Source organism: Rana temporaria, chromosome 4 (assembly GCF_905171775.1).
Source record: "Rana temporaria chromosome 4, aRanTem1.1, whole genome shotgun sequence".
In the NCBI taxonomy this organism is placed as follows: domain Eukaryota; kingdom Metazoa; phylum Chordata; class Amphibia; order Anura; family Ranidae; genus Rana; species Rana temporaria.
Genome location: NC_053492.1, coordinates 290366427 through 290391807, shown reverse-complemented (window position 1 = coordinate 290391807; position 25381 = coordinate 290366427). Strand labels below are relative to the sequence as shown.

General features: G+C 41.8%; 1 protein-coding gene across 3 annotated transcripts in view; it reads right to left on the bottom strand.

Moving 5' to 3' along the window:
• AKAP7 (A-kinase anchoring protein 7) overlaps positions 1-25381 on the bottom strand; it is a 331984-nt gene that overhangs the window by 236252 nt on the left and 70351 nt on the right. For all 3 annotated transcript variants that reach the window (XM_040350433.1, XM_040350435.1, XM_040350432.1), the window contains exon 7: positions 20748-20895. In XM_040350433.1, coding sequence (XP_040206367.1) covers positions 20748-20895 — 148 coding nt within the window. The remainder of the gene's footprint in view (positions 1-20747; positions 20896-25381) is intronic.

Here is a 25381-nt window from a genome sequence, read left to right as displayed (position 1 = left end):
TTTTTTTTTAGGGCTTAAGGAAGAACCCCGAGGTGGAGCATCTTACTACTGCTGCTTGTGTGGGTGAGATGTGTACTGTGTACTGCGCCAATCCCTGCTGACCCTCTTCTCCTATTCATCCCATGTGATTGGCGCAGTACATATCCCACCCGCACAAGCAGCAGTAGTAAGATGCTCCACCTCGGGATCCTTCTTTAACCCCTGCAAAGCACCAGAAGAGAGACAGAAACTCTGATGGGGAAGGAAGAGGGGAATTGTCTTTCCTGTTGTATATTTAGCCCAGTTCCCCTGTAAGTTTATACGTTTTTTTTGTGCTTGTGTATGTTAAAAATGATTTTTGTAGTGTATTGTTAGCAAAAATATTTGTTTTGATATTTTTTTAGGGGGGCCCTGTCACGTAGGCTGTACGGGGGCCCCATGATTTCTAACAGCAGCCCTGGGCGCTGCGGCAACACAGGGGTGAAAAAATCCTCTCTACTGTCACTTGTCAATACAGAAGCGCTGCTGTATTTACAAGTGACAGCGCTCTCCTCCCGACAGCCGTTTAGAACCCTCTCTGCTCTACAAAACACATTGTCTATCTATCTCTATGTGAAAGCAGAGAGGGGAGGGGGGAAAGGGGTGGGGGGGTGTACACAGACAGGAGCTGCTCCACTAGGGTGACCACATTTCCAAACTACCATTCAGGGACACCCCCCCCTCCCAAAAATCAGGTGGGATTTATGATTTCTCCAATCACAAGAAGGGGGCGGGGACTGTGCTCCTCCAGGCATTCCCGGCCAGGGCAAGTACCGTCAGTGAGTAAAGCGGTGATGTGACGGCCTTTTTTGGGGTCATAAGATTGGCCGGGGGGTGGCTGTGTCAGTTTCATTCCGGGACACTGTATTGTCCTGGAATGAAGGTGCCCGGGACAGACCTGCAAAATGTGGGACTGTCCCGGGCAATCCGGGACACGTGGTCACCCTATGCTCCACGGACATGCAGTGAGTTACAGCTTCTCTTCTGCAGCCCATCTCTGATGTTAGTTGGGTGACCGGAATGCTCACTACTGAAAGGGGGAAGAAGGGGGGTTGATGCCAGAGGAATGTGTATTGATGGAGGGTGGGCTCCAAACTAATCTGGGGAGAGGAGAGCTCTGTACTTGGGAAGGAGGGTACTTGCATGTGCACAGATCACCCCTAAATCCTGCACACCGTACACAGATCACCCTTAAATTCCCCCATACACAGCTCACCCCTCAATCCTTATACATTTTATATGTAGGTCCACCCGTATGATTTTTCCGTGCGCTTTCAGGGTTGGGGGACTTTTAGTTTTTTTTGGGCGGGGGGGGGGGGCGTCATTGAAGGACCCGGCCTTGGGGCGGCAAAGGAAGTAAATCTGGGGGGGGGGCCCATACAACATTTTGCTATGGGGCCCTGTGATTTCTAGTTACGCCCCTGATTCACACCTATGCATTTCTAGTGCTTTTTGCAGATTTGCAATACAGTCCATTTAACATGGTTTCCTATGGAACACGTTTTGTAGTGCAAATCCGCAAAATGCAAAAAGCAGTAAAAATGCATAGGTGTGAATACAGCCTGAAAGAGGACTCCAGTGGCAACCTGTGGAGCTCTGGTGAACTCAATGCCCAAGAGGGTTAAGGCAGTACTGGAAAATAATGGTGGCCACACAAAATAGTGACACTTTGGGCCCAATTTGGACATTTCACTTAGGGGTGTACTCACTTTTTTTGACAGCAGTTTAGACATTAATGGCTGTGTGTTGAGTTATTTTGAGGGAACAGCAAATTTACACTGTTATACAAGCTGCACACTCACTACTTTGCTACAATGTAAAGTGTAATTTCTTCAGTGTTGTCACATGAAAAGATATAATAAAGTATTTACAAAAATGTGAGGGGTATACTTTAGTGAGATACTGTGGGGTCATCTACTAAGATTCCTGGAAAGTATGGGTGCTCTACATTTAATAGTGCCCAATTAAAGTCAATTCAGACTTTGTGAGATTTAAAAGCAATCATCAAACAACAGTCTTAGTGGGGTGTGGGTCAGGAATTATGCACACCCTCCCAAAAAAAGCACAAAAAACATATCTGTAACCCAATATACACACTGCAAAGAAAGATTCAGGCTTGCACTTAGGCCAGTGTTTCTCAATTCCAGTCCTCAGGCCCCCCCCAACAGGTCAGGTTTTCAGGATTTCCCTCAGATGAAATGGCTGTGGTGATTACTAAGGCAGTGAAACTGATCAAATCACCTGTGCAAAATAATGGAAATCCTGAAAACCTGACCTGTTGGGGGGGCCTGAGGACTGGAATTGAGAAACACTGACTTAGGCCAAACACCCGCCACAAATGGAGGCCTTTAAATAACATAGCTAGGATTGCTCACACACCCACCAGTTTAATTAATTCTGTCTCTTCATGTATGCCTCAAGTGCTCACACCTGTTCATTAGGAATACACACTCTTTACAAATGAAAAAATGCATCAGCATAGATATCTGTGCAGGGTAAAACTCAAACTAACAAATGTCCAAAGCTCTGGCCATGATCAGTGATCCCAAAAATCTCCAAATCAAACTTGAACATTGTTGGGCATGTGGAGGGTCCAAAACAGGAATGAGAACTTTGTGAGGGCTGCTTCACCCAAATTGGTGACAAAGCACATTTTTCATTCATCATAAGCATACACCATTAGAATATTGATGCAAAATGACATCAGACTTAAGCCCCATACACACTGTCTGACTTTTTGACAACAAACTTCTAAGTTCCTCGATTTTTTTTTAAAATCCGACCAAGTGTACACTCCATTGGACAATTTGTTTCAGTTTTCATCGGACAAATGTTCGCTCTACAAGCGAACAAACTTTTTGGCAACAAAAGTCTTATCGTGTGTACAAAAGTCCATCGGACAAAGTACAAACACGAATGCTCAGAACCAATGTTAAAATCAACCAACAATAGCAGAAGTTGACCAAAGGGTGGTGGTAAAGAGCAGAAAAACCAAGTGATTTGGTGAAAGTTGGCTGAAAAGTCCTGCCAACGCCCTTCATACAAAAAAACACTGAAAAGTTTGTTTGAAGTCCGACCGTGTGTATGAAGCTTAATACATCCATATCTGGGCCAAAACACCCCAGTTCTAAATTTGGTTCAAACCCACACTTTCTTGATTTATAATGTGATTTCTTGGGGTTCCATTATGTGAAACACATCAAAAATGTCATCACTGGTGAAAAAAATCTTTACAGCACATCAGAGGAAGAACATAGAAACCTCTAGCCAGTGGGCGGGATTAGGATTCACACCAAGAACCTCAATGCTGCTAGGCAGAAGTGCTAACCCTTTAGCCACTGTGCTGTTAAATGTTTGTAGGCTGCATCTCTGTGGTGTCAAACTGTCCTAAGGTCCACTGGTGTAAGAAGTTAATCAATGGAGATGTACTGTGGAAGTCCAGAGAGACACTAAACAACCTGTTTATGGCATATGCCATCTGTTGGTTATGGCTGATTACTGTCAGCATGCTGAGAGATAAACAGCTGTCATTTTGTGGGGTTTGGCTTGGTAAGAGGCTGCAATTGGTGCTGGTGGGGAAATGTTAAGGCTGATTAGAGTCTTGCTCATGGAACGCCTATAACACAATTTGCAATGGTGTTAGAACCCTCCTACAAATAAATACTACATTTAGACATAATATATGCAGGGACCTGAGTCAGGAGTTATGTTTAACTACTTTTCATCCAGGCGAATTCTGGCACTTCACACCTACATGTAAAAATCATAATTTTTTTTCTCGAAAATTACTCAGAGACCCCAAATATTATATTTGCTTTTTTAAGTAGAGACCCTATGGATTAAAATGGTGGTTGTTGCAACTTTTTATGTAACACGGTATTTGCTCAGCGATTAAAAAAAAAAAAAAAACAAACAAAAAAAACAGTAAAGTTAGCCCAATTTTTTTGTATATGTGAAAGAAGATGTTACGTCAAGTAAATAGATACGCAACATGTCATGCTTTAAAATTGGGCACACTCGTGGAATGGCTTTGGTACTTAAAAATCTCCATAGGCGACACTTTTTTTTTACAGGTTACCTGTTTAGAATTACAGAGGAAGTCTTGGCTAGAATTGTTGCTTTTGCTCCAACGCATGTGGCGATACCTCATATTTTGTTATATGAACGTTGTTTACTTATGTGGGCGCGACTTACGTATGTGGTTGCTTCTGTGCGCGAGCACATGGGGATGGTGGCACTTTAAAAAAATGTAATTCTTTATTTTACTTTTATATTTTTATTTATACACTTTCTCTGAAAGAAAAAAAAATGTGATCATTGTTATTTATATTAAAAGAAATGTAAACATCCCTTGTGCTTCCTCTTTATGGAGAGATGTGAGGTCAATAAGACCACACATCTTTCCTTCAGCCTGGTCTAGCAGAGTACACGGGCATGTTTACAGCTGCCAGGCCGGACATTATAACGTGGCACTCAGGCCTCCGATAGTCATAGAGACTTTCGGGGACCATATGGTCCTTCAGTATTCTCTATGGTGAACTTCCGCCACCGGCGGATTCCTTCTCCGGTTTGCCAATTGCATGGGCGAGCAGGTAAAAGCACTGAAGGCGGCGGCAGGGGGGAAATGTCCACTCCCGCCGCCTGTAAGAACAATCAAGCGGCTGAACAGCCGCTATGATTGTTCTTACTGTGCAGAGAATCGCAGGAGGATTTATTTTATATATGAACGATGCCTGCAGCTGCAGGCATCATTAAGGTATCGCCACTTAAAGCCCAGGATGTCATATGACATACTGCGGACGGGAAGTGGTTAAAGTGAATTTAAACAATTTAAATAAATGTTAACAGTTTATCTTATTTAAAAAAAAATTGCATATGTTGCCGATATAAATTATCACCTAAAGCTGTAATAGCCATATGAAATCAGAACATGTAATAAAGCATTAGGTGTAGCTTCACGTTTGAAATACCATGGATGCCTGGGTAATCCATTTATGTCATGTACAGATCCACTTCATATATCAGGAGACTATTGAATAACCTAAGTCTAGAGCCATGTAATTTAAAAAGTACAAATCATTGTCATGGTTCTTCAATAACTTGGATTTCAATCTGCAGGCAAACAGAAAATCTATTTACAGAGAGCAATTTAGCTGTTTTTATAAAAAGACTGATTCTGAAAAACACGCTGCTGTAAAATGATAGATACAAACAGATGTACCAATTTTGATTACTAGAAATGTAGACATACCATGGCATTTAAAACTGAACTCAACAAAACAAACTAAACTGACTTTAATTTCAACTCCAATTCTAAACAAATTAGGATGCTGTATAAAATCTACATAAATACAGAATGCAGTGATTTGCAAATCTCAAAAACCCATATTTTATTCACAATAGAATACATATCAAATGTTTAAACTGAAAAAAATTACCATTTAAAAAAATAAATAAGGTAATTTGTAATTTTGAAATTGATGACAGCAACATATCTCCAAAACGTTTGGACAGGGCAACAGTTGACAAAGTGGAAACAAGAAAAAGCTTGAAGAACATTTTGTAACTAATTAGGTTAGTTGACAACAGGTCAGTACAATAATTGGGTATAAAAAGAGCATCTTAGAAAGTCACACTGTCTCAGAAGAAAAATGAGTAGAGGTTCACCAATCTGTCAATCATTGTTGAATAATTTCAAAATAATGTTCTTCAATGTAAAGCTGCAAAGACTTTAACTATACCATCATCTACAGTACATAGCACCATCATAACATTCTAAGAATCTGGAAAAAGCCCTCTGTGCAAGTAACAAAGCCAAAATGAAATGTTGGATGCCTGTGATCTTCAGGCCCTCAGACGACACTGCATTAAAAACAGCCACGATTCTGTGATGGACATCACTGCATGGGCTCAGGAATACCTCCAAAAATTACTATCTGTGAACACAGTTCCCCGTGCCATCCAAAAATGTAAGGTATCATGCAAAGAAGAAGCCATTTCTGAACATGATCCACAACCGCCACCATCTTCTCTGTGTCAAAGCTCATTTAACCGCTTACCCACTGGGCACTTAAACCCCCTTCCTAACCAGACCAAATTTTCAGCTTTCGTTGCTCACACATTTTAAATGACAATTAGTCATGCAACACTGCACCCATATGAAAATTGTGTCCTTTTTTCACACAAATAGAGCTTTATTTTGGTGGTATTTGATCACCTTTGTTTTTTTGTGCTATAAATGGGAAAAAAAAGGAAATTTTGTAAAAAAAAAAAAAAAATGCATTTTTCTTTGTTTCTGTTATAGAATTTAGCAAATTAGTAATTGTTCTTCATACATTTTGGCCACAATTTATAATGCTACATATCTTTGGTAAAAATAACCCAACCCAAATCTGTGTATATTATTTGGTCTTTGTGAAAGTTAGAGTCTACAATTTATGGTACCAATCATTGAAAATTGATCACACCTGATGCAATGACGGCCTATCTCATTTTTGGAGACCCTAACATGCCAGGAAAGTACAAATACCCCCCCAAATTACCCCTTTTTGGAAAGTACACATTCCAAAGTAATTTAGTAAGAGGCATATAGCCAGATTCAAGTAAGTCGCCGCATCTTTAAGGCGGCATAGCGTATCGTATTTACGCTACGTCGCCTTAAGTCAGAGAGGCAAGTACTGTATTCACAAAGCACTTGCCTCCTAACTTACGGCGGCGTAGCGTAAATGGGGCCGGCGTAATCGCGCCTAATTCAAATGAGGATGGGGGGTGTGTTTTATGTTAATGTTTGGTGACCCGGCGTGATTGACGTTTTTTACGAACGGTGCATGCGCCGTCCGTGTACATATACCAGTGTGCATTGCTCCAAAGTACGCCGCAAGGACATATTGGTTTCGACGTGAACGTAAATTACGTCCAGCCCTATTCACGAACGACTTACGCAAACGACGTAAAAATTTCAAATTTTCACCGTCCGTACAAAATAATAACTTCAGCCTCCTGTCTTATACATACAGTAGTGCTGCTCAGGCCTTCCTCTTCAGGCTCTTGTCTGTCTCCTACAGACTAATCCCCTTTGCCAACACTGTCCATACAGGTAGCAGCCCCTCACTGCTCTGACCCTCAGACTTGGGTCTCTGACTTTCACTGTGCACACCTGCACTCTCTGGCTTCTCCCTTGCAAGCCTGGTCTCCTCTGGAGGGTGGAGTCCAGAATTCTGGTCCTGACTCTACTATCAGGCCCACACACACCTAAACAATCAGTGTGCCGTTGAGTCTCAAAACCCGGATCCAGGACTGGGGATTTCAACCCACCCGGCTCTCTAAGAAATCACCAGGCTCCAGGTCCCAAAGTGGACTTTTGTAAATAATGAGGAAACTGAAAAGCCAGTTTCCTCCCAAACAGAAATCTGTATTCAGACACTGGTGGGGTACCACAATATATATATATATATATATATATATATATATATATATATATATATATATATATATATATATATATATATATATATATATATATATAACAATTTCATGTGATAGTGATTATTAAAATTATACTGAGCGTATTTTATATTAGACCGGTTACCAGAATACTCAGATATATTCTTCTTACTATTATACAAACTAATACACATAGAACATATTATTTAAAAGATAGCTCAGAACACATTTTTCTGCTCTAGTGGTTGAAGGTGATATTACCTAAAACTCAATGAACGCACTGAAAATTAAATCATTCGATTTTTTTTACCAATGAAAAAGAAGCCATAATTTTTGGGCAGAGCTTATAATAATTTTTATGATCTTATTGTCTGAGATGGTATTTATAGACAAGAGAGATGCTATGATGGGACACTCAGATACACACACTCAAGAAGACTCAAAACACCCGAGGACCATCGATCATACACGCAGACACATACACCATTCATCAACTAACACTTTTACATTCATGAAGATTCCTGAACACCTTAGGCCCCATACACACGAGAGGATTTATCCACGAATACGTTCCAGCAGAATGTTTCCGCGGATAAATCCTCTCGAGGATTTCAGCGGATTTCTCATGCGATGGAGTGTACTCACCATCGCATTGAAATCCGCGCCGAAATCCTCTGGCGATGACGTGTCGCGCCGTCGCCGCGATTATGACGTGGCGACGTGCGCGACGCTGTCATATAAGGAATTCCACGCATGCGTCGAATCATTACGACGCATGCGGGGGATCCCTTCGGACGGATGGATCCGGTGAGTCTATACAGACCAGCGGATCCATCCGTTGGGATGGATTCCAGCAGATGGATTTGTTTAGCATGTCAGCGAATATTCGATCTGCTGGAATCCATCCCAGGGGAGATATATCCGCGGAAACAGATCCGCTGGAGTGTACACACCATAGGATCTATCCGCTGAAACCCATTCGCTGGGATTTTTCAGCGGATGGATTCTATCGTGTGTATGGGGCCTTATGCTTTGGAACTCGGAGGTCGTAAGAAGTAATTCCTCTTTAAGAGTATCCATCCTGAAAGCTACGGCAGCTATTCTAAAAACTCTGGTAACCAGCAATTCAGACCAGTTTGGGTAATTATGTTGTGTTGATTTTTATCTTGTTTTCATTTGTGTTCTCTTAAATATTGATTTATTGAATATTATACAATTGATTTTTCTCCCGAATAAATAACCACTTTGTAGATTTTTCTCTAAAGATTGAATTTTCAATACATTTTTAATTTTCATTGTTTCCAATTTATTTACATAAAAAATGTCTAATTTTATTTCACATTGTTAACCACTCACTTACCTGCAGTATAGTAACGGATGAAGTTGTGAAATACAGACATTCTGTCTAATTGTCATTTTACAAGGAAGTTTATTATTGTTGTGTAATATCAAAGGTACTACACTCCCATTTAGCGGGTCTTTCAACTGATATTCAAAATGTTATGTAACACAATCGGTATTTAAATTTCATCAAAATGTTTGTTTTTGTCAACCAATATATATAACTATGTTGTATGATTACATGTCTGGTGAATAAATTTCAGATTTTTAGACTGTAGTTATAAAGATTGATTTTGTATTTTAACCACTTCAGCCCCAGACCATATTGCTGGTCAATGACCGGGCCACTTTTTGCGATTAGGCACTGCGTCACTTTAACTTTAACGCGGTCCTGCGACGTGGGTCCCAAACAAAATTGACGTCCTTTTTCCCCCACAAATAGAGCTTTCTTTTGGTGGCATTTGATCCCCTCTGCGGTTTTTATTTTTTGTGCTATAAACAAAAATAGAGCGACAATTTTGAAAAAAAAATGAATATTTTTTACTTTTTGCTGTAATAAATATCCCCAAAAATATATATAAAAAAACTATTTTTTTCCTCAGTTTAGGCCGATACGTATTCTTCTACATATTTTTCATAAAAAAAATTGCAAAAAGCGTTTATTGATTGGTTTGCGCAAAAGTTATAGCGTCTACAAAATAGGGCATAGTTTTATGGCATTTTTTTAATATATATTTTTTTTTACTAGTAATGGCGGCGATCAGCGATTTTTATCAGTACTGCGACCTTATGGCGGACACTTTTGACACATTTTTGGGACCATTGGCATTCCCTTCTAGATTGTAAGCTCTAACGAGCAGGGCTCTCTGATCCCTCCTGTATTGAATTGCATTGTGACTGTACTGTCTTCCCTGATGTAAAGCGCTGCGCAAACTGTTGGCGCTATAAAAATCCTGTATGATAATAATAATAATAATTTTTATAGCGATCAGTGCTATAAAAATGCAATGATTAGTATAAAAATGCCACTGGCAGGGAAGAAGTTAACACTAGGGGGCGAGGAAGGGGTTAAGTATGTTCCCTAGGTGTGTTCTAACTAAAGGGGGGGTGGGACTGACTTGGGGAAATGACAGATCGCTGTTCATAAATTGTATTGTTTACACACACTGCTCACGGTTCTCGCTCTGTAACGAGCGATCGCGGGTGCCCGGCGGTGATCGCGACCGCCGGGCATGCGCGCCCGGACCAGGGGCCTATTGGCTGCATAGCGAGATGACGTATAGCTACGTGATCTTGCGCAGGTCGGCAAGTAGTTAAAAGTACCATCATTAAAAATGGCTTAAATAATAAATACTGTGCAGGAAAACTTTCCTTAATAAGCCCAACAAATAGTGGAGATGCGACCCCCTGTCACAGTGCATATGATGCCTGATTTTGTCAGGAATACTAATTGCACACCTGTGGGCTGGGTTCATAAACATCCCAAGAATAGAAGTCAGTGCTCATTCTTAGAGACCGCTCCATCCGACAGACAGGAATTCTGGCCTAGGAGTCAGGAGGGAGCAATTGCAGCACGAAGCTGCAAGCACAGGTGGTGCTAAACATCAGGTCTGGGAAAGACAGACCAAAGCCTAAGGTGTAAGGCCTAAGCAGGAGTGCTGTGTTTTAGCCAGGAAAGCTAAATGCTTGTTCTGATGTAGGACTGTAATGCTGAATACCCCTGCAAGGGAATCTAATGTTTAGTTTTAAACTTTGTTTCTTTTGAATAAAAATGGGCTGCCATGCCTTTGAAAATGCAGTCGGGACTGACACGATTTCTTCAAATCGCATGCACCACTAGAGTTTAATCACCCCAGATCATTACTATATATATTTATATATATCTAAATACATTAAATATATATATATATATATATATATATATATATATATATATATATATATATATATATAAATATATAAAAGAAAATATATAGTAGTATAGCTGCATTTCCATTATGGATAAGAGTTATAAAGTTATAGTACTGTTCAGAAAAATAGAGAAACGAACATACTGTACATACATCATAGAGAATCTTTTGGCTTCACACTACCTGCCCTCCTCTGAACTTCTTAAAACATCAGAACAATTTTATTCTTTTATTTGCAGAATAGCTTTTTCTAGCCTTTGTAGAGACTCACCATCAAAATATATTGTTACAGGATTCTGGTAACTTTCACTAAACTAAGCTAAAGCTGGCACAGTTCTCTTTAGGCAATCGGCTTTTCCCTGGAATCCACATTACCTATAAATTTTAGTACCCAGTTATTTTATGTACATTTAGAAAATAATCCATGCCTTTCTTAAAGCAATCTACTGAGCTGGCCAGAACCACCTCTGGAGGGAGTCTATTCCACATTTTCACAGCTCTTACTGTGAACAAAACTTTCCGTACTTTACGTAAAGAGTGCCCCTGTGTCCTCTGTGATGACTGTAAAGTGAATAACTCAACACCAAGTTCACTATATGGATCCCTTATACATTTGTACATGTTGATCATATCCCCCCCTTATTCTACTCTTCTCAAGATTGAACAAAATCAGTTCCTCTAATCTTTACTCATAGCTAAGTTCCCCCATGCCTCTTATCAGTTGTGTTGCCCTTCTCTGCACTTTCTCCAGTTCCCCGACATCCTTTTTGAGAACTGGTGCCCAAAACTGAACTGCATATTCCAGATGAGGTCTTACTAATGATTTGTACAGGGGCACAATGATCTCTCTCTCTCTCTCTCTCAGGAGTCCATACCTCTTTTAATACAAGAAAGGATCCATCTCCACTAAGGATTCCCCCAGTTGTATATGATGCATGCATATTCTTAGCCCCCAAGTGCATAACTTTACATGTATCAACATTAAACCTCATCAAAGCCACATAGTCGCCCAGTTAGACATTGTTAGTGCATTGAGGTTGGCTTGTAAATTGGAGACATCCTGTAAGGACGTTATTCCACTGCATAGCTTAGTGTCATCTGCAAAGACAGAAATTTTACTTTTGATCCCAGACCCAATATCATTTATAAAGATATTAAAATGTAAGGGTCCCAGTAATGAATCTTGCGGTACACCACTGATAACCTTAGACCATTCAGAGAAAGAATAATTAACCACTACTCTCTGAATTCTGTCTTTTAGCTAGTTTTCTATCCATTTACAAACTGATATTTCCAAGCCTGTATACTTTAACTTACACATGAGCAGTGTGTGCGGAACTGTATCGAACGCGTTCGCAAAATCCAAGTTCCTCTTCATATTCAGCTTTTTAGCAAAAGCCTGAAGATTTTGTTCCAATATTGACTGGTATTTGGAACTGTTCATAATTCCCTCTACTTTGATTAAGGCCCCAGTTCCAGCTGCTGAAAAACAACCACAAAGCATTATGCTGCCACCACCATGCTTCACTGTGGGTATGGTATTCTCTTGGTGATATGCAGTGTTGTTTTTGCGCCACACATATCTTTTGGAATTATGGCCAGAAAGTTCAACCTTGGTTTCATCATCCCATAATACATTTTCCCACATGCTTTTGGGAGACTTCAGATGTGTTTTTGCAAAATTTTGCTGGGATTGGATACGGCTTCCGTCTTGCCACTCTACCCCATAGCCCAGACACTTGAAGAATAGGGGAGATTGTTGTCACATATACCACACAGCTAGTATTTTCCAGATATTCCTGCAGCTCCTTTAATGTTGATGTAGGCCTCTTGGCAGCGTCCCTGACCAGCTTTCTTTTCGTCTTTCATCAATTTTGGAGGGATATCCAGTTCCTGGTAATGTCACTGTTGTGCCATATTTTCTCCACTCGATGATGACTGTCTTTACTGTGTTCCATGGTATATCTAATGAATTCTTTTGTACCGTTCTCCTGACTGATACCTTTTAACAATGAGATCCCTCTGATGCTTTGGAAACTCTCTGTGGACCATGGCTTTTGCTGTAGGATGCGGCTAAGAAAATGTCAGGAAAGACCTACTAGAACAGCTGAACTTTATTTGAGGTTAATCAGAGGAACTTTAAATTATGGCAGGTGTGTACTGACTCCTATTTAACATGAGTTTGAATGTGATTGCTAAATTCTGAACACACTTATGCAACCACATTTTTTTATTTTTACTTCCCCCTTAAAGATTTCAGTTTGTTTTTCAATTGAGTTGTACAGTTTATAAGTCACATTAAAAGGTGGAAAAAGTTCTGAAATCATTTGTCTTTGTCTAATTTTTTTTACATCACAGAAACCTGACATTCTAACAGTAGACTTTTTATATCCATTGTAGGTCCTTAATATCCAGGGTGACGTTTAAACTCAAATATTTTATCGATTTGTCAGCCCAGTGGAAACGAAAGTAGGTACAAAAGGAATGTAATTCTAAAGGTGAGAGTGTAATGTTGAGGGCCGCCAATTTGGCCAGATAGATTGGATAATGCACCATACATACTGAGAGCTTTGAGAGGATTCAGCAGGGAAAAATTAGATTAATCGGATTAACTGGATTAGAAACCAGGAATGTTAACAGGAATATTAATTCGTCCATGAAGGCTGCAATTTTATGATGGCCCAAGGACTTCAAAAGGCCAGATATATTAAAGTCGCTTCTGACAGGGAAGCCTAGGCCAATGTGGCACAGGGTGGCCTGCATAAAATGCCAGGCCACCCTGTTGAAGGCCTGTTCTGCATCTGTGGAGAGCAGAAAAAAGGAACACTTCCAGGTGCGGGCCACATGGATAAGATAGAGGACACAAATGGCATTGTCCCTAGCCTCCTGAGCTGGGGGTCAATCTGGCTAAGAACAAATGGTAATTGGCCATCGAGAAGCCATCGGGGGCCTGGGACCTTTTGGAGTTTTGTTTGGGCCAGGACTATCCCCAGCACCTCGCTGTAATTGCCAACCCCAGTGTCTCCTTAGAGTCACCAGGCAATGTAGGCAAGTCCGAGACTCTGATGTACTCTAAAGCCTCGTACACACGATCAGTCCATCTGATGAGAACGGTCTGATGGACTGCTGTCGTCGGTTAACCGATGAAGCTGAATGATGGTCCGTCGCGCCTACACACCATCGGTTAAAAAAACGATTGTGTCAGAACACGGTGACGTAAAACACAACGACGTGCTGAAAAAAACGAAGTTCAATGCTTCCAAGCATGCGTCGACTTGATTCTGAGCATGCGTGGATTTTTAACCGATGGTTGTGCCTACTGACGATCGTTTTTTTCCCATCGGTAAGGAATCCATCGGTTAAATTTAAAGCAAGTTGGCTTTTTTTTAACCGATGGTTAAATAACCTATGGGGCCCACACACGATCGGTTTTGACCAATGAAAACGGTCCATCAGACTGTTGTCCTCTGGTTAACCTATCGTGTGTACGAGGCCTAAGGTTTCCCCCACTCCCACCCTAGGTCAGGCAACATATGGATATTGTAAGGGCCACAGTAAAATTCTCTAAACTCATTAGGAATATCTAAAAAAAGGTTGAACCTTGTCTCACTGTCTAGTGGTGACATAAGGGATAAATATGTGTTTCCCTGGGCCACAGAGAGATTTGATGAACATAGAGCACGGTTTGTTTAAGTATTCATATAGAGAGCGTCTAGCCCAGGCTAGATGCTGTGTGGTTTTGTTCAGCTGTTCCCTGGCCCACAATTGAGCCAGGCAAAAGGAAACACAGCTTGACAACGGCTGGTAATTCTGGAAGCAATGACATTAGGTGCCCATGTCTCAGCTGTTCCGACTGCTCCCTCCTCTTACCTGCAGTCACTGCCAAAGCTGCAGATCACACGAATGGACTGAAAAATGGGTAAATATGCACTTTTTTTTTACAAATGTTACCCCTCATAGAAGGAGAGAAAATTTTTAAGACTTTTGTGTTAGGCTGGAATTCTACTTTAATTCTGCTTGGTAACAAGTGCATTTAGCACTTGGTCCAGTTCTTTTCAGTGGCCCAATGCCCCCTAAAAACACCTCATTATGCTGTCTAGCACTTCTTTTGTTGTTAGAGGTGACGGGGGACAGAAGAGGCATCAGACCAATGCTGCATGCACCTAGGTATGTATGAATAAAAAAATACCCATACATTAATACTAATGATCACTGCAGCCCTGTATACCTACCAGAGGCGGATTGTACATGTACACAGTCACAGCCAATGGATCACAGAACATTGCGATGCTGTGCGAGCATTTACTATTTAGGAATAAGCTTCAGCAATGTCAGGCTGGTGCTGTGACTAAAACCTCAGTTAGAGCACCATGTCATTCATTGCCTGGGCTTTATATGTGTAAAATCTGCCCTGATAGCCACTGCGGGCTGTGTGATCTTTGTGAAAAGCAGTGCTAGTCCCTGGAGTCGCCCCTAATGCCATAGATTAGAGAAGTCCCAATCCCAAGTCCATCTCCTTCCTAGCAGCGTTGTCGGACAGAACAGAGGGATGTCAACCATTCGGCCATGCTGCTTAGAAACACAGGGACAGATTTGAATGGGTGTTAAAGGGGAGTAAAAAAATAATGATAGGGCTTCTTTAAGTCTAAGACACCCAATGCTGTAAATGAGGACATACAGTAATATTAATCTTCTTAGATTTAAAATGAAGCCAACTGAACTTATAACAGCAATTCCAGCTGCCTGAATATTTAGCACCCAAGGTACCATGAATCCCTTTGTGCTTTTGTATGCAAACATGCACCCAGCCACCCTGACTCTTCTAGCATCCTAATTGCCTATTTTTGACATCTGGCAGACACCCTGGCTAAAAGTGAAGCTTAGTGTGTGGAAGGATACATCCCCCAGCTCTTGACCAGGAAATCTAGGTTGATACCAGAGCAGCCTGAGATTTAGGTTACCAGGAGTCCTGATAGGACAACAGACATGATGTGGAAGAACCTATAATATATTTAATCAGCACTGTTATAGAGTAACAGGAAACATAACATGTTCCTAAATACTTTCAGTTCAGTTAGATGCAGTTCCAATATACCTTTGAGACTCCTGAATTCATGTACCATGATGTATACCTTAACCAACCCTGGCCCTGTTATACCACAATGTACAACAGGCACCTCAGCAAAGACTTAAGACTCGCACATATACTGTTGTGAGTGTGCGAGGTGCCAAACTGCAGAATAGTTAGTATTTCTATGTAGCAGGTGACCAAGTTTAGAAATCTCTGGGGTGCACTGAGCTCAATTAACACACATTAAAGCATGTACAGAAACATTATGATGTCCTACTATTATATATAGGAGTGCTGGTTCAGTAACTATTTTGAAAAGAAAGGTTTACTTTAAAGTTGAACTCCAGATATATGATGAATGTATAAAAAAAAGAGCCACTCAGGATCTGCTGCATACACACATTTGAAGATTGAACATTCAGGGTAAGAGCAGAGTAAGCAAAGTTATGACCCCATCACTGTGCTGCTGCTTCTTCACTGTTCAATCAGCAGGCTGGAGATCAGAGTCCTTGAGCAAGCTAGGCTGCTATGGCATTGGAGAATAAGGGCCTCAATGCACTCACTAGTAAGGGCAACCAAATTAAAAGTCTGGCTTCATTTATCATTTGATCATTGCTAGCTGCATGCCTGCGATTCAGATCTAAGAATTACATTTAAGACTTTAAAAGAATCTGCCATACGATAATGGTAAAGCTATGTGAAAGTAAAAAGCATTAGGCTTGAAATGATGATCTACTGCCACCTACTGTGGCAACAGATCATTATTTCAACCAAATAACATTTACTATTAAGAAGAAATTCAGAAAACGTCAGCTGTCAGCTGAGACTAGAACCAATAACACAGAGATGTAGTACAGCTATTGTACACATTAAGAATTAGGTGGTACTAAACCTATAATTCAGTATTGTTCAAAATTCAGTTTTTGTTTCCAGATGGCTTAGATCATCATTTACTTAAGTGACTTGCTGCTCAAAACATTCACATAAAAGATGTAATTACACATTTAAAACGCAAACAGACCAAAACCCAGTGCGTCTGTTTGCTGTATTTTCTTTTCATATGGTCGTTTATGTTATACTTTATTTTAAACACTGTCCTTAAGTGAGCACCAATAGATCATTAGTAAACAGTAAAACTAAAGGCTTCCTTTTTGCAGCTACTAAAAAAGGAATGTGTTTTTAAATGAGTCACACAAAGCACATTGGTATATTATCAATCATTCCCCTACATGCTTTTATATATACTTTCATTTCCATGGTAAGATAATTGGTGATCATACCTCGTTTGTATCTCTCCTCCAAATGTTTACAAACACACACTACTGTTTGAAAACGCTCTGTTTTTAGGCATACGGGCTTTTTTTTTTTCTTTACTTGCCTAAATGCAGCCCATTGTTTTCAATGTTCCTGTACACACAGGCACATAAACATGCGCTGCGTATCGATTAGTAAAAAAAAGAAACTGAAATCTGAGTTGCCGGCCAGAATTTTTACATGTATATGCTCAAATACATGCAAACAGTACTGTGTAAAAGTCCTTGGCAGGTGTGAAAAAATTCTGTAAATTATAAATGCTTTCAGAAATAGAAGTGTCAGTTAACAAAATGGACAGCAAATGAACAGAAGAAAAATCAAAATCAATATTTGGTGTGACCACCCTTTGCCTTCAAAACCGCATCAGTTCCTCCCATGTTCACTTACACACAGTTTTTGTAAGGAACTCAGAAGGTAGGTTGCTCTAAACATCTTGGAGAATTACCCACAGATCTTCTGTGGATGTAGGCTGCCTCAAATCCTTCTGTCTCAAAATGCAATACCAGATAGACTTAAGCCCTGGACACGGGGGGACCGAATGTTGTGCGGCATTGGCTGGTTCAATTTGTATTGCAGTTGGTCTGTTCGGACAGCTTTTGTCGTAGAGGCATGACAGAAAAAAAGGTCTACAGACTGGCTTACGTACAGCACTCTGCTGTCCGGAGTGTTTTGGCAGGGGACTTCCCCAGTCAAAACACAATACATCAGATTGTTAGTACAGTGGCTCCGACCTAAACTGACAGTTTTTTTTTTTTTTTGTACATTCAGCCTGCTTCTTTGCACTGCATGTAGTTCTTAATGACATTGGCTGTGTGTTTGGGGTCATTGTCCTGCTGCAGAATAGATTTGGGGACAATCACACACCTCCCTGATGGTATGGCATGATGGATAAGTAACTTCCTGTATTTCTCAGCATGGAGGACACCATTGATCCTGACCAATGCTCCAACTCCATTTGCAGAAATGCAGCCCCAAACTTGCAAGGAACCTCCATCGTGCTTCACTGTTGATTGCAGACAGACACTCATTATTGTAATGCTCTCCAACCCTTTGCAATAGCTAAATATTTAACATTTTTACTAATCAGTCTAGAACACCTGCTGCCATTTTTCTGCATCCCAGTTCCTGTGTTTGTGCATAGTTGAGTTGCTTAGCCTTGTTTGTCCTATGCACAAAAAACATAGAACAATTTTCTTGTCACTGCAGTTGAAAACAAAGATAGAAGTGACCACAATAACGGTTAGAAAATCAAAGGAACGTTCCCAAAACTGAATGAATAAGTACCATACATTGAAGTAAAGAAAGAATAGCATATAACGGGAGGGAGCTGCAACCCTGAATGGACTCCTAGAAAAGAATGAAAATGACAAGACTCCTATTTTCTCTATCACAGCTTTGTTAACAACCAGAGGATGTCCTAAAGCAGTCCAAACTGAGGATGGGTATACCAAAGCAACATAGGTGAATGTGGCCAAAACAAAAATACAAAACAATGGGAAAGCACGGGAAAAAAATAGCCTCTTGCAGACCTTTTCTGCTAAAACTAGCACTAGCATCCACAGAAACAGATACACCGACCTTACAGATTTGAACAATTAAGGCCGGCCATACACGAGTCAAATTAAAAAATATATATATTTTGAAAATCTAAGAATTTTCTTTTCGAATTTGAGTGATCAGGCATGTTTGAAATTCTTTTGAAAAACAAACAATTTTCTAATCAATGATAGGAGAATCGTGTGAGAAATATAGTCGAAAAAGAAATTTGCATGAGTGCAGGAAAAGAAAATTCCTGAAAAGAAAAGAAGTTTCCTGTCCACAAAAATTATTTTCTGTAGCAACATGAGGTGAGATTGAAGGCTTTTGGTAAAATTTGTAAATCAATGGAGGCACTATCGAATCAAAAAATGTCATGTGTTTGAAAGAAAGAAAGAAAGAAATACATTATGCATTTTGTTGGTTCCCCAATGTAGACATATATCCTGTAAGGCCTCAGGATGGGGAGACTTTTCCCCCGGGGTCTAGAAGATGAATCTGCTGAGAAAAGCTGCCTGTTGGTTTTCCACCTCAGGAACGTGTATAGAAGAAATCATTGGAACATGTAACTCGGCCCATGACAGGACAGACATTGCCTTTGACAGTACCAGAACACTCTTGGTGCCATCTAGTAATGGGGGAGCAGTCCAGCTAATTAACAGATTAATTGCTCATAATTCTAGAATGTGAATTGGAAGCTTTTACTGAGACCAACTACTCTGAACAGACAGGTGATCCAGAACTCCACCCCAAGGCTGGCTTCCAGTGTGACAATCCTTCCAGATTTTACTCCAAGTTATGTGATGGAAAGATGAATTCATGAATTTCAGCATCCATATGAGATCAAGAGTGGCTGTCACAATGCTTCATCAATAAAAATGTAGGCTTCTTCTCCTTTAAAAGCCATATGCAGCATCCTCCAAACAATGCTCTGGGCTCAGTCAGAGCCACTGTGCAGAGAAAACATGAGCAAGAAGGTAACACAAGGATCTAATGAGAAGCTGGTGCATGCACACACTAATTACTGTTGCATCATTAAGGAGGGACTGCAGAAAATTCAAATGGTGGCCCAGGCAGAAAAGCTTGACCAGACCCCAAAAACAAACACACAGACAAACAGGGCAGATTAGTGGAGTCCAGTGCCAATGGAAAACTGTCAGTCCAAAGTTCAATAAAATTATCTATGCCCCTCAGTAGTGTCCACCAGCAAAAACCCTGCTTCAGCCACTCACAGCAAGTGAGTCTTCAGAAACAGGGGCGATAACAGTGCCCTGGCTCTGGGCCCAATAATTCCACAAGAAAACCCTAGACTTACTGACCTTATGAAGTAAAGTTCTCTGCTAGATGGAACACAAATGGGCAGTCACTGCAGACTACAAGACACCAGTATACTAAACTAAATGGAGAAAATTCCAACAACCGTCCTCAGAGATTAATTCAGGTGATCTGCCACAACCCTGGTTCAAACACTCAGTAAGAATTCCCCAGACAACTGGCCTGCCTCGAATGGCAGAATCTAGTCCCACTGGAACACAGACAGGTGTCACTACCAACTTCAATACTGCTAGAAGAACATCAGTATACTAAATGGTATGTTGTAAATTCTGCACTCAATGGATAACTGCAGAGCCTTCCACAATTTTCCGTATCTTGCATAAATCTATCAGTAGCTATTGAAATCTTCCAACTCAAGTAAAAATACAGCAGAAAAGAAGGATACATCCAAAGCAAACATTTAGGCTGAATTGACACTGAACAGACAGCTGCCAGAGAGGTAAACCTCAACACATCACATAGCTGAAACTAAGAGGGAAACAAAAACTACATTTCATTCCCTGTATTCTTCCTTCATAAAAACTATGGGATGATTTTGTGACTGGAGTTCAGCTTTAATGTTCACTTTAGGTAAATTTGATACACATAGACATAAAAGGGGAGCTTTACCTAAATTAGTGCAGCTGTGTATGGTAACCAATCAGCTTCTTACTTCAGCAATAAACTATTGATAATAAAACCTAGAAGCCGATTGTTTACTATGCACAGTTGCAACAAATTTAGTAAATCTCCCTGAAAGAGTCAATCATACACCATGCTTAAGATTTAATTTTCCTTACCAAAGAAGATGGAAGCTTCAATGTGATAGTAACCATTTGTTTGTCTCTTCTTTAACATTGAGCACAGATCCAGTTGTTGAAAAAACTCCTCTCCGAAGTGATGACTTTGGAAATCCTTGTATAGGCTAGTATCAATCTTTTTAATTCCCTAGATGACAAGTGTTTAGTTTTAGAAAACTTTAGGTGCAAAACACACTATAAAACATAGTCTATAAATTCAAGGCAAAAACAGACACATTTCCTTACACAAAAATGTGTAAATGTTTCATAAAGTGGACAGCAAATAAAAACGTTTATCAATATTTAAAGTGTATTCTTACAGAAAGCATTTATTTCACTTTACACTGGCAATATCTATTCATAAAATACACATTACACAATTTTTACATAAAAAATTGAAATCAGACTCATTTGTCTTTTTAGCAGCTTTAAAGCAGAACTCCAGGCAATTTATTTTCCATGCTCTCATTGCTAATCTCCTAGCTTCACCAACAATGTCAGCCATGTTCTTCTGAGCTCTGTAGTTCCTCTGCAATAGCCTGCTGAACTTGTTGAATTTTTTTTATTGCCTGGTGATTTCCTGTTTGTAAGCCCTGGTTCACACTGGGTACGATTTGGAACGATTTGAGATGCGATTTGACATGTCAAATCGCATCTCAAATCGGCGGCAATTGTCGACAATGGCACTGTCCTAATCAGTGCGACGCCGCATCTGTGATTTCAAAAAGTAGTTCTTGTACTACTTTTTGCGATTTCGGGCCGCGATTTACATTAAATTGCGGCCGAAATCGCGGCAAAATCGCAGCCGCAAAATCGCGGTAAAATCGCGCATTTTACCGCGATTTTGAATTCGCAGCAGTGTGAACCTAGGCTAAGACCGCTGGCTGTTATCCCTCCAGTAACCTCAGCCAGCTGTCTGACACGCCCCTTGTAGTCCTTTGAACACGAGCAGGGAGTTCTATTCCTACCAATTTTTCATGTGTGCGGAAAGGTCTCACAGCCCCTGGTCTGTGCCGTCCGCAGAGGTGGTGTCCTCCTCCTCTGCTGTTCTCCTCCTCCCTGCCAGCACAGCTCCCATCCTCCCAGCCTCCACCGACCGCCCTGTATGTGAGAGCACGGCTCATGGTACAGCCCCACCTCCCTGCACATTGGAACAGTGCGCTCTGTGCTGTCTATCACAATTCCGGTGCAGGAAGCCTGTACCACGAGCCGTGTTCTCACATAAAGACCTATCAGCCCGAAGGGTGCTCTGTCATCCCGAAGATCTGTAACTCTCCCTGCTCTGCAGTGATGGGCACTGATAAGGCACTGGGGTCACTTCACTTATAAGGCACTGGTGACACCGCACTAATGGGCACTGATAAGGCACTGGTGACACCGCACTGATGGGCACTGGTGTCTCCACATAAAATTGCGATACCGATTCCTAACGATTAATCATGAAGCTCTAATGAATGCTCATCGCTTCAGTTTTCCTATACCATAGAGATGATTAGAGCCGTTTCGGTCCCCGATTACCTCTATGTTCAGCCAAAATAAAAGCTGGCTGGTTGCCCAGGTCTCCCGCTCAAGAAAGCTGCAGAAGGTGGTGGGATGCCCCCTCCCTGCTGCTTGTAAAAGCAATCCAGTGGCTAGTTAGACACTAGAATTGCTTTTACAAGAAAGCAGACCATTGGTTCCAAAAAAACAATACTTGGATGATGTCTGCAGCTGTAGGCGTCATCCTGGTATAACCACTTATAGCCAGGCCCGGACTGGCCATAGGGCATACCGGGCATATGCCCGGTGGGCCGCGGCGGCCCGCGGGCCGGTGGCGGCCCGCGAACGGCCCTCGGCGGGCCGCATGTTACATCTCCCAAGGGGTGTACCAAGGCAGGGCTGTCTTATTGGGTGGGCACCAGGGCTGGTACAAGGGGTGGGCGGGAGGAGCGGGTGCCCAGGGCTGAGTGTGAGAGGGGGCAGATTTCTCTCCCTCCATCTGCTTTCTTACTGAGCATAATACCATACATAGCCGTTCGCATAGTCACGGCTGCCCAATCTGCTCCCTCCCCCTGCATCCTCATTGGCAGGGAGGAGAGCACTTTAGAAAGGACTCCAACAGCGGTGGGGGGGGAGGATTTGCTCTCAGTAACCATGAACAAACAGACTGATTCCTCCCGTCCGTCCGTAGGACAGGAGAATCAGTCTGTAAGATCTAAGACTGGCTGCAGCTCTGTAAGAGTGACTGTGACACTTGCACAGCCCAGCGAAACATCACCCCCCTCCCTTTCACTGACCAGAGAGATCAGAGAGGAATACAGCTCCTCCCACCTCTGCTCCTCCAGTGACTTCCAGCCCCGCCCACACTATCCCCTGCGTGTGTGCAGCTGTATCTGGAGAGAAGAAGATGTGTTTGTGGGTGGGAAATATGAAAACAGCAGATTCCTCTGTGTCACAAAGATGATCTGATCTTTTAGCCTGGAAATGTGGGTGAGTGTACACTGCAGTACACTGTGATCATTGTCCATCCCTCTGCCTTCTCTCACCCACCTGTCTCCCTCCCCCATCCCCCCATGTTCTTTCTAGATGTTCACTTAATTCACTTTCACTTTCAGTTAGGCTGTTAATAGATGGTACACATTTCTTTCCAGCAACCACAGATTGCAGGGAAGAAACTTGCATGATTCCCCTGTCAGTACAGTCAGTGGTGACAGGGGAATCCCTTCCACTGAGCAATTGTATTCTCCCAACAAACAATGATTATCACTAGCAGCTATAGTAACCGCTAGTGATAATCATAAGAGAATCCGGCAGGCTGGTTGTACACAACGTGATCGATCAACTTGGTACATTCAGCCTGCCATTAACCACTTGCCGTCGCCGCACCGTCGAAATACGTCCACAAGGTGGCTCTCGTAGGCGAGATCACGTTATATGACGTCCTGCCTATTAGCCGCCACTAGGGGCGCACGCGCGCCGCCGGAGGCGCGCGCGCGCCCCCCGCTCGCCCCCGACTCCCGTGCGTGTGCCCGGCGGGCGCGATCGCCGCCGGGCACACGCAATCGCTCGGTACAGAGCGGGGAACAGGAGCTGTGTGTGTAAACACACAGCTCCCGGTCCTGTCAGCGGGGGAAATGCTGATTTTCTGTTCATACAATGTATGAACAGAAGATCAGTGTTTCCCCTAGTGAGGCCACCCCCCCACAGTAAGAACACACCCAGGCATACTTAACCCCTTCCCCGCCCCCTAGTGTTAACCCCTTCACTGCCAGTGGCATTTTTATAGTAATCTAATGCATTTTTATAGCACTGATCGCTATAAAAATGCCAATGGTCCCAAAAATGTGTCAAAAATGTCCGAAGTGTCCGCCATAATGTCGCAATACCGAAAAAAAAATCGCTGATCGCCGCCATTACTAGTAAAAAAAAATATTAATAAAAATGCCATAAAAATACCCCCTATTTTGTAAACGCTATAACTTTTGCGCAAACCAATCAATAAACGCTTATTGCGATTTTTTTTTACGAAAAATATGTAGAAGAATACGTATCGGCCTAAACTGAGGAAAAAAAATGTTTTTTTATATATTTTTGGGGGATATTTATTACAGCAAAAAGTAAAAAATATTCATTTTTTTTTAAATTGTCGTTCTATTTTTGTTTATAGCGCAAAAAATAAAAAACGCAGAGGTGATCAAATACCACCAAAAGAAAGCTCTATTTGTGGGAAAAAAAGGACGCCAATTTTGTTTGGGAGCCACGTCGCACGACCGCGCAATTGTCTGTTAAAGCGACGCAGTCCCGAATCGCAAAAAGTACTCTGGTCTTTGGGCAGCAATATGGTCCGGGGGGTAAGTGGTTAATGGTTTAAATCTCAGCCAGTTCCTGCTGAACCAGCTGAGATATAAACTGTCTATGACTGGTCTTAGCACTTGGGCAGACCATACAGTGATTACTTTTTTCATTCAACTATTACGTTGAATAAAAAAAAGAAATGTTCCAATTCCCCATCTACACATTCCAGGTGGATGGGGGAATCCTCCCACTGTGGACCTGCAGCAGAACTATCAGGGTTGCTGTCCTGTGACTCCTGTCCCAGCTATTGACAGCGCTGGTCTCTGTCTCCATGGCAGCAGGACATTATGACCCAGTGTTGATTACTTTATGGGGCTGATGGGCTCATGCACAGGAGGGCCAGTACAATTGGTTGTTAGAGATGGGCTCAGGCGTGTTTGAAAACCCACTTGGCTGATCCCACCAGGAAGCCCACATTGCACAGCGCTAATCACAAGCAGGGAGACATTTCCCAGTTCACAGCTGCACAGATCAGGAAATGTCTCCCTGCTTGTGATTAGCCGTGTGAAGTGCCAGCTTCCTGGCGGGATCGGGCATGTGGGGTTTCAAACACACCCGAGCACGTCTCTTATAGTTGTAGTCAGTTGAGCCCCCCTAAATTTGAAAGCTGGAGACACCACTGTATGTAAAGGGGAAAATACTGTGTGAGGTGATATGTGAAGGGGCAATACTGTGTGGGGTGATATGTTTGAATGTAGAAACTACAAGTTTTGTAGGGGGGGCACAGTTTGCCATCTTCGCCCTGGGCACCAAATGACCTTGTCCCAGCACTGGTGGGCACAGCCCAGGGGCCCCAAGTG